Below are 10,400 nucleotides of genomic sequence, written 5' to 3'. Positions count from 1 at the left end.
GGAATCTCAGTGTATGTGAACTGAAAGGAGGAGAATCAAGTCCAGACTCAGCTATATGGCAAGTCTGAGGCCAGCCTGAGCTACATGAGACCCTGTCTCGACGCAAACCAGAGTCACATTACTTCACTCGTCCGTTTATAATCTGCTAAAGACTTCCTAGGTATTTAGGATGGAAACCAAACTCCCCGCTTCTTACAAAGACCTCAAGGGACATGGCCTGTCTCCACTCTGACACTGCCCCACCCCCAACAGGTTCCTATCATGGTGACCTTGAGACCTTTCTGTTACTTCTCCTTCAGTTCTTGTCACTTTCCCCCACACCCTCACACTCATCTCCAGGACTCCTTGTTTTAAGTGGCCACTCTCTCCTGTACCATTCTGTTATAACATTTCCAGCATCATTGGCTCCAAAGCATTCACGAGTCTGAAATTCTCACTTATCTGTCAGTCTTCACTAGAATGTTCCCAGGCATGTGGAACTTCTCTGCAATCTGCAGGAGGCAAGAAAGTAATTTGGTTCATCACAACAAAGTAGCTGGTGTTGGGTCAAACTTGGGGAGTCTGACCGCAAGAAGTTTATTTTAGATGTATTTAAGCACAGCACAATTTGGTGAGAACTTTTTATGGTAGTAGTGAACCAATCTTACATATGCAATAAAGCTTTAAGACATGACTACATCACCGGGCAGTGGTGGCTCATGCTTTGAATCCCAACACTTAGAAGGAAGAGAGAGACAGGCAGATCTCTGTGAGTTCAAGGCCAGCCAGGTCTACAGAGTTCCAGGACAGCCAGGGCTACACAGAGAAACTGAAACACTGTCTCAAACAAAACAAAACAAAAACTAGACAGGACCACATGGAAACTCTTTGTGACTCTTCGTGAAGTACAGGTGACATCTCCCATAAAGATGGATCTATAGAGGGAAAGATCAGGTGCACTCTTGGTCACACAGATCTTAGAAAGTTCACCAGACTATTAACTGTCTCTCCCAGCCTTCTGGACAGAAAACAGGTTATATGTATCCCTCCCTTTGAAGGGAGACCCCTCCCTTCCTCTGTGTGTTTAACATCCCTAGTTCCCCTGTGACTCCTATACAGACTGAGTGTCCTGAGCCAGCAAATGGTATACAGTAGGTATTCAACAAAATGGTGTGTTTATTTGTTTGTTTGTTTGTTTTTGAGAGGTGGGAAAGATGGCTCATTGGGTAAAGGTTCTTGCTGCAAAGCCTAATGCCCTCACTTCTGTCTCTAAAATCTACATGGTAAAAGGAGAGGATCAACTCCTGTGAGTTTGTTCTTCACACACACACACACACACACAGATCTTTCTCTACCACACAAAATAAACAGTGCTTTTTTTTCAGTGAACATACTTGTTGACTGAATAAGTAAGCCAATGAATAAATGACGGACGGCTCAGAGATGTTGGAAAACCTTTAATATGTGTCTCACCCTCCATTGCTGCCAAGTAGAAAACAGGATAGGAGTGAAGAGGATTGTTGGAGGCACTGGGACTAGCACCTCCAAGACTGGGCTGTGGGTGTCAAGGCATGGGATCTGGGACGTTAGTTTCGGCCCCTAGGTGCTAACCTCAGCCTGTGCATCCTTCCATGCTTGGCGCACTGTGATTTTCACTTTGAAAGGGTCGATCAGAAAGACCACCTTGGGGTCACCCTCCAGACAGGGCAGCTGTTTGTCATCTGACACATCAAAGTCAAACCTCTGCAGCAGCAAGGCCATGAAGATAAAGAGCTCCTGCCGGGCCAGAACCTCTCCAATGCATGATCGGGGACCAGCTCCGAAGGGCAAATAACTTGGTGTGGGTGTAATGAGATGGCTTCCTGTTGGATCTAAGAAGCGCTCTGAGGACAAATGGGAAGCATCAGCCAGGGGGGGCCAACCTTTGCCCAGGGAATCTCGACTTGCATTTGGGGCATGAGGAAATAAATATTCAGAGAGGATAGTGAGGGAGGAAGCAGTGTCCCCAGGAGAAAATGCCCCATTCAAGAGAAGAGGGACAGGCCTCTTGGGAGACAGATGCCTACAGACTTCCCACAGAAATTATTTGAAGAGGGAGTTGAAACCCCCATCTGTGAAGAGTCTGGGGCAATCTCCAGTAGGATGGGAACAGTAACAGGCTTATGGGGGTGCAGCCAAGAGGTTTCTAGTAACAAGCTTAGTGGGCAGGAAGGAGTGCTGTCCTTGAAGAGCAGAATCCAGGCCGGCTGTGTGGCCCAAGAGCCAGCATAGGATGGACAAGAACTCACCAGGCATGAACCGATCTGGCTGGTCCCATTCATTTTTATCGTGATGCAGTGCCCAGAGATTGATGATCACATGTGTGTCCTTTGGGATGGCAAACTCTCCAATGCTAACCCAGATGAGGAGAAGAGAAAGGGAGATGGTCAGCCCCACAGCTCCACTTGGGAGCGGGGAGAACCCTCCCCCATTCTCAATCATTCCTTTCCCTCATCTTCTGGTTTCTGCCAGGATTGCATCTAGATCCAGCCTTATCCACTACCTATCAACAACGTGGACATGTGTGCTAGTCAGCACACGGGTGTCTGTCTCAGAAGCTTGTGTGTGTGTATGTGCATGTACATGAGAGGGGGGGGGCGGGTATGTACTACCGCCATCTGATGAAATCGAAATATTGATCACCCTGTCCTTTAGCCCAGACCTGTGTCACCAAGGGTGGCAGAAAGTTTGGAGGGAAGCCAGATGCCTGTGCAACTCAGTCAGTGGATATCAGTGGAGGTGGATGGAGTGACTAGGGCAGGGTGATTGGCAGCAGTAGTCTCTGTTTGACAATAGATTGATCAGCAACTAAGGCCAGGTGGAACATGCCTGAGGCACAAAATGGGCTAGCTAGTGGCTGCATCCTAGGGCTGAGTGTCTTTGGGAAGAAAGACATACCTGGAGTTAGTGTTAGCCTTGTGGGGGATGAGTATGGGGGCCACCGGCCTGATACGAAGCACTTCTCGGATAGTGGCCTCCAGCATGAGGAGGTGAGTCCGGTCATTGAAAGATGGTGTCCGACTGAAGCCTACATACTGGTCAATCTCCTTTTGGATCTTCCTCTTCACCTGAGGGCCAGAACAAGGCCATATGACCAGCTTGTTCAAGTCTAAGAGAGACATGGGCATAGCAGAGACCAGTGATCATACCCAGAACAGCCTGGAATGATTCTATCCAGTGATGGCTCTGTAGCCTAGGCCTTGTTTCTAGAAGACAGGAAAACTTAAACCCAGAGCCAGAGTCAGCCTCTGCTTGTGTGAGAGGCAGAGTGGGGCTCTAGTTAGCTGTACAGAAGGCCCCAGGCATTGCCTGCCCCCCATAATGGGGCTATAGGAATATTGATCACCCTGTCCTTTAGCCCAGACCTGTGTCACCAAGGGTGGCAGAAAGTTTGGAGGGAAGCCAGATGCCTGTGCAACTCAGTCAGTGGATATCAGTGGAGGTGGATGGAGTGACTAGGGCAGGGTGATTGGCAGCAGTAGTCTCTGTTTGACAATAGATTGATCAGCAACTAAGGCCAGGTGGAACATGCCTGAGGCACAAAATGGGCTAGCTAGTGGCTGCATCCTAGGGCTGAGTGTCTTTGGGATTCTATAGGAAGACAAGAGTTGGGGAGACACTCACCTCAGGATTGTGCACCAGGAAAGCCAGGATCCAGTTCAGCACAGAGCTAGTTGTCTCTATGCCTGCCCCAAAGATGTCTCCCACCGTGATAAGGATATGCTTATCTGAGAGCACATTTGGGTCCTGGCCTTCCCCAGTGTTATTATTTTCTGCATTCATCTTGGCTTGTATCAGAATGTCTGTCAGGCTGGAGAGAGATTCACTATTGAATTTCTCCTAGGGTGAGAGACAGTGAGAGAAGAGGATGAGGAGGGAGCCTCACTTCCAACATCCCTGCCACACCCCACCCTATACCAGAGACACAGCAAGGTGCGTGAGAGTGGAGAAGGGCTGGGCAGGACCTTTGAGGTGGTAGAGGTAGGGAATAGACCTGTGCCTCCCTCTATGTCCCTCTAAGAATCGTTTCAGTTACTCACTCCCCCCTCCCATTTATTAATAGGTCAGTTTCTAGCAGTTAACCCATTATGTGCCAGCCCCCCTGCTAGGCTCTAGGGATCTCACAGTGTCCAAAATGCATCACAGCCTTGCTCTCGAGGTACCTCCAACCTCACAGTCATCTCTTCTTGATCATTTACCTTGCATTTTTCAAACATTTCAACCAGTGTTTTTTCTCGAATTTTAATGTGTTTCTTCATCATTTCCAAGTTTTTATTGGGAAAAATCTGGAAAGAGAAGGAAATGTCAAATCCATCTATGCAATTAGGAAAATCCTTGGTGAGAGGTGGACTTTAGCTTTCGGTTTAAGAAAGTCTCCACACCAGTCTAGACCTTTATCAAGAAAGGCAAGAAGATAGCGAAATGTGGTTACCAGAGACAGGAAGGACAACTTTAAACAGTGGAGTACAGGGTGGCGTCCTCGTGTCCTCAATTCAATCCATCACCAAGCCCTGACAGTGTTGTGTTCTTCCTTACCATAAGTCAGACTTGAGACTAAGAACTTGGGCATGTTCCTCAAATAGGTTAAGCCTATGTCTGTCTCTCCTCAGCACTGGGGATAACTGGATATACCTCCTGGGGGAAGCCAGTGACTAACACTTATCAGGTGCTCCCTGCTGACAAATGGCAACTAGAGAATAATAGCCCTGAGTAGGAAGATACAGGACATAAAAAGAGAGAGAGAGAGAGAGAGAGAGAGAGAGAGAGAGAGAGAGAGCAAGGCACTATAGTACATGTTTGTAGTCCTAGTACTTGGGACTTGGAGGCAGGAGGATCAAAATTTCAGAGTCATTCTCAGCTACTTAGGCTGTTCGAGGCCAGCGTGAGCTATGTGAGAGTCGGCCTTGAGGATAAAAATGCCGACCAAGTGTCTGGGGTTGTATGAGGCCGAGCAGATGACTGTGGGAAGAGTTGGAAGAGAAAGATGGTCATGGAAACTGAAAGTACTTGGGACACTGTCGCAGTGGGATCTCCTTCTCACCTTCAACCACGGGAGTATGTCCACCAGATCGCTGTGGCCCATGACATGCACAATACCCTCTGTAAAGGTCTGTATGGTGGTCAGTATCGAATCCTCGTTCTCAAAAGAGATGTTGAAGCAGATGGCACAGATGATATTGGTTACTGACTTGAAGATGAGCGTAGACAGATCTTGGGACTCCCCGTCGTATGTAAGTATCAAGTCACACAGTGAGTTGGCTTCCTGACATACTGACAAGAGGTGGGAAAGTGAAGTGGAGGGATCAGTCAACCCTGTCACCTCTGGCCAGGGTCTTATCCAGGGATAGGCATAGAGAGCTGATGGCCACTTGATGGCAGCAGCAGCTAAGAAATGGCTGCACCCAGCCACCCAGCATCCTTCCCCAGCCCCCTAGCCCTAAGGGTTAGCCTTTCACTCACTTATCTTCTCCAGTTTCTGGTCCTCCCTGAACAGGGAAAAGGTGCTGAACACCAGCTTCCGGTGCAGCTGCCAGGAGCTACCACTATCCGCAAAGGCAATGCCTTTTCCTTGGTCCGACAAGAGGTCTAGAGTCACCTTTGGAGAGCAGGCAAGGCTGTAGGCATTATCAGGCAAACTCCCAGAACTCTCAGAGTTCTCCATCTATCTGCAGTCCTGATGAGTGCTGTGAGACCCCCATGCCTCTCTTACTTAGTAGGACGTCCCAAAGTCCTCACTAAAGTTCCATGAAAGGCAGTAGAGCGAGGAGACAGAAAGAACCCTGGATTTGAATGCAAGAGCCCTGGGGTTCAGGTCATTAGTAGGGTGCCTTCTGGGTCTCTCTAGTTCAATTTTTGACCTGGAGAGTCAGCTATGGGTGGGATGAGCTAGATGAGTCTGTCCTAAGGACAAGGAGACTGAGAGACTTTCAAGACAGCTCTATTTTTGTCCCCAACCACCAGGCTGCTAAAGCCACACTGCTGGGCTGTGCACCCAGCCTCAGATCCTCATTTGGAGACAACAGATGTTTTATCCTCCCAGGTTGGACTTCAGCTTGAGCTATCATCTCTAAAAGATGCCATCTCCAAAGCACAAGGGACTAAGTCTTCCTTCTTCATCCCTGACTCCCCCCAAAACCCACCTGGCTAGGCTCTTTTATTCACGGGGTGGTGGTGATGGTTTTGTTCCCTCCCTCCCTCCCTTCCTTCCTTCCTTTCCTTCCTTCTGGTTTTTGTTTGTTTTTGGAGACAGGGTCTCCCTGTATAGCATTGGCAAGACCAGGCTGCCCTCAAACCCAGAGATTTACCTGCCTCTGCCTCTGCTTCCCAAGTGCTGTCCTTAAAGGCGTGCGCTGCCGTCACCTGGCCCAGTTTATTCCTTTGCTTCTGAGAGGAACCCAAACCTGAGAGAGCCTGGCAGTTGGGCAGCCACGCTGGCTAACCAGCCCATGGAAAAGGAATTTGTTTTGGCCTGTTCAAAGCTGAGGCTGGTCGTCCTCTATCGGGGTACCCAGGGGGACACTTGCAACAGGGTCATGGGAGCACTGGTGGTGTTTGTAGGATGGCTACTCAACAGTCAGCACAATGAAAACAGATGCCCCAAGATACTACTGTATGTACTTGTCCCTTGTCCCCTCTCCCCCTGTCATATTCCCCCAGCTATCTGTGAGCCAAAGCCATATAAGAGAAACTGCAGTCCTAGCCCTCCGTGACGCCAGCCACTTCTCCAAGCATCTTCTGGTGGAGGATGCAGTCACTGCCCTATTTCCCAACAATGTCACATTTATGGAGAACTTTAGCTCTGGGTCTGGGCTAAGGGCTTTGCCTGCATATTCTAGAATGATGATCGTATCATAGAGAGGAAGGTGAGTGGCATACAGGCTTCTCAGCTCTGCAGATCCTCCTTCCCAGTTTAGAGGTTCGGTAGGGTCTTGAGGGAGTGGTCCCACAAGTCTGATTTTGAAAGAACTAAGAAATGCACAACCCCAGGGACCGAGGAAGAGGACGGTTGGTACTGCTTACCATCTGGGGCCGACCAGAAAATTCTTTCCCCTTCTTCAAGAGCACTTCTCTGGCCAGCTGATGGTGACCGACAATCACTGTAGTTGTGGTACCCAGGCGAAGAGAATAGATGGGACCATACTTTTCCTGCAGCTTGAAGAAGTTGGCGTGCATATGACCACGTCTGGGGAGAAATGGCAGACTACCCACCAGGGGCAGGAATGGAAGGCTCCTGGGGAACTTGGCATTAGGTGTCTTTGACTTGGGCCAAAAGAAATAGGCCAGGATGAGCAGCAAGAGACCCACAAGCTCCCACATGGCAGCCAGGTGTAGGCAGATGGCTAGCTGTGGAGTGAAGCTACAGCAATTTCAGCAGAGAAGGAGAACTTTTAAAAGGAGTTTCTGGTTGTCACCTTGAAGTTGCGTTATCTCTTGGCCTGCAGAAGTTTATCCTGGAGTGGCTCCAAGCCTGAGTCCTCACCCAGAAAAGGGAGAGGAGAGGGAATTTGGCCTCCACAAGGGCTGGCTCAGATTAAGGACGAACTCCTGGAGGAGGAGCTGGTTAAGGAGCAGAGAGTTGGTCATCTCCCTGGGGCTTCTGCGCTATGGATCCTCCCAGAGGCAAATGCTATCAGATTGAGATCAAGGTTTCAGAGTGCGTGCTGTAATGTCAAAAGTGCTGCACAGTTAATAATTAATGTCATCAGGTTGCAGCTAGCCAAAGCTGTCAAAGAGACTCCAGTCTTATTATCTGATAGTTGAGGGGAGCGAGACGTCTTTTAAGGGTTAGTCTGCATAAGGTCACACACAGCAGTGATGATAAGAATCCAGAAGTCGTAGGCTTTCAGGTACGCAGAACATCAGCTCAAGGGCCATTTCAGATCTCTGTTCAAATCTAGCTTGGTTACTTTCTAGGTACATACTCTTGAGTGGGCTATTTAATATTTTCTGGAAATAAATGATTTTGTTATGTTACTATATATAAAACATAAAATGCATCATTTAAAAGACTTTAACTAAGAGCCGGAGAGATGGCTCAGCAGTCAAGATGGCTCGTCGCTCTTCCAGAAGGCCCAGGTTCGATTCCCAGCACTGACATGGTAGCTCACAACTTTCTGTAACTCTAGGTCCAGGAAAGCACCTCCTGGCCCCTGAAAGCACCCCCAACACGCACGGTATGCATACATACATGCATGCAGGTAAAACACTCATGCATATAAAATAATAAAATACTAGTTAAAAATTATATAAAATACCTAACTAGTATCTTAAACACAAAAATACAGAGTAACATTTTAATTGTCATTTTTAAAAAATTATTACATTTGAGCCATCTCTCTGTCTCTTTAATCATTTTTAAAGGTACATTTTGGGTACGGCAATGCCAATACTCAGCTGTAATCCCAGCAGATACAGGAGGTTGGGCCAGTCTCAGTTTCATAGGAAGTTTGAAGTTACCCTGGGCTATAAAAGACTATGTCCCACTCAAAATCAACAACAAAAGTTTACATTTTAGGAATTAGGATATATATATATATATATATATATATATATATATATATATATTTATATTTATATTTGTGCAGTGAATTTTATTGATGGTATTCAAGAGAGTAGGGAAGGCTCCCTAGGCCCCTCCTGTTATTATGGGGGGTCTGGGATGGACATTGTGAGGGAGATGTTCAGAGTTGGGCTAGGGACTCCTCAGCAACTGAGGGCCTCTCTCTTGCTCTCAGTTTCCCTGCTGGGGTGGGTGGTCCAGGGTTTCTTACTCCTTGGAGGCCATGTAGGCCATGAGGTCCACCACCCTGTTGCTGCAGCTATATTCATTTTCTTACCAGGAAATGAGCCTTACAAAGTTGTCATTGAGAGCAATGCCAGCCCCAGCACCAAAGGTGGAAGAGTGGGAGTTGCTGTTGAAGTCGCAGGAGACAACCTGGTCCTCAGTGTAGCCCAGGATGCCCTTCAGTGGGCCCTCAGATGCCTCCTTCAGCATCTTTTTTTTTTTTTTTTTTTTTTTTTTTGGTTTTTCGAGACAGGGTTTCTCTGTGTAGCTCTTGGCTGTCCTGGAACTCACTTTGTAGACCAGGCTGGCCTCAAACTCAGAAATCCGCCTGCCTCTGCCTTCCGAGTGCTGGGATTAAAGGCATGCGCTACTACGCCCGGCTTCCTTCAGCATGTCATCATACTTGGCAGGTTTCTCCAGGCGGCATGTCAGATCCACAATGGATACATTGGGGGTAGTAGGAACATGGAAAGCCATGCCAGTGAGCTTCCCGTTCAGCTCTGGGATGACTTTGCCCACAGCCTTGGCAGCACCAGTGGATGCAGGGATGATGTTCTGGGCAGCCCCGCGACCATCACGCCACAGCTTTCCAGAGGGGCCATCCACAGTCTTCTGGGTGGCAGTGATGGCATGGACCGTGGTCATGAGCCCTTCTACAATGCCAAAGTTGTCATGGATGACCTTGGCCAGTGGGGCTAAGCAGTTAGTGGTGCAGGATGCATTGCTGACAATCTTGAGTGAGTTGTCATATTTCTCATGGTTCACACCCATCACAAACATGGGGGTATCTGCAGAAGTGGCGGAGATGATGACCCTTTTGGCTCCATCCTTCAAGTGGGCCCCGGCCTTCTCCATGGTGGTGAAGACACCAGTAGACTCCTCGACATACTCAGCACCAGCATCACCCCCATTTGATGTTAGTGGGGTCTCACTTCTGGAACATGGTGATGGGCTTCCCGTTGATGACAAGCTTCCCATTCTCAGCCTTGACTGTGCCGTTGAATTTGCCATGGGTGGAGTCCTTCTGGAATATGTAGACCATGTAGTTGAGGTCAATGAAGGGGTCGTTGATGGCAACAACCTCCACTTTGCAAAGTGGAGAGCAGGTGGCATTCTTGGTAACCAGGTGCCTAATACAGCAAAATCCATTCACACCTACTTTCACTATTTTTGTCTACAAGACGAGACTGGCACTGCACAAGAAGATGCGGCTGTCTCTGGAGCAGGGAGGAGCAGAGCTAGGATACAACGTTACCCAATTATAAGCATGAACCACTCCCAACGCTTTCACCACTCCAGGCAGACACTGGAGCCATTAAGCAATAACTCCCCAGTCTTCCCCTCCAGATCTGGATGCTTCTAAACTACTTTCTGTCTATGATGAACCTGCTTACTCCTCATTTTAGTTCAGTTGCTACTGCTGTCAGAAAGGCCGTGACCAAAAGCAACTTGAAGAGGAACGGAGTTATTTGGTGCACACATCTCAGGTTACGGTCACTGAGAAGCCAAGGCAGGAACCTGGAGGCAGCGACTGAAGCAAAGATCATGGAGCAGGGAGGCTTGCAGGCTTGCTCCTCTTGCCTTCTTACATAACCCA

The 10,400-nt window shown here is 48.4% G+C and overlaps 1 protein-coding gene across 1 annotated transcript; it reads right to left on the bottom strand.

Moving 5' to 3' along the window:
• Positions 1 to 1,416: 1,416 nt before the first annotated feature.
• Cyp17a1 (cytochrome P450 family 17 subfamily A member 1) lies at positions 1,417 to 7,654 on the bottom strand. Its single transcript, XM_085833827.1, has 8 exons — positions 7,039 to 7,654; positions 5,479 to 5,614; positions 5,060 to 5,289; positions 4,218 to 4,304; positions 3,643 to 3,858; positions 2,917 to 3,086; positions 2,268 to 2,371; positions 1,417 to 1,862 (listed from the first exon to the last, which is right to left on the bottom strand). The coding sequence occupies exons 1-8, from the start codon at positions 7,333 to 7,335 to the stop codon at positions 1,579 to 1,581; spliced, it is 1,524 nt and encodes a 507-aa protein (XP_085689953.1). The 5' UTR covers positions 7,336 to 7,654; the 3' UTR covers positions 1,417 to 1,578.
• Between the last annotated feature and the right edge of the window lie 2,746 nt (positions 7,655 to 10,400).

The sequence above is a fragment of the Mus caroli genome, unplaced genomic scaffold (genome assembly GCF_978045245.1).
Source record: "Mus caroli unplaced genomic scaffold, Mus_caroli_1 scaffold_20, whole genome shotgun sequence".
NCBI classification, from domain to species: Eukaryota; Metazoa; Chordata; class Mammalia; order Rodentia; family Muridae; genus Mus; species Mus caroli.
Note: the sequence above shows the minus strand (reverse complement) of the source record. Positions and strands in the feature narration are given on the sequence as shown.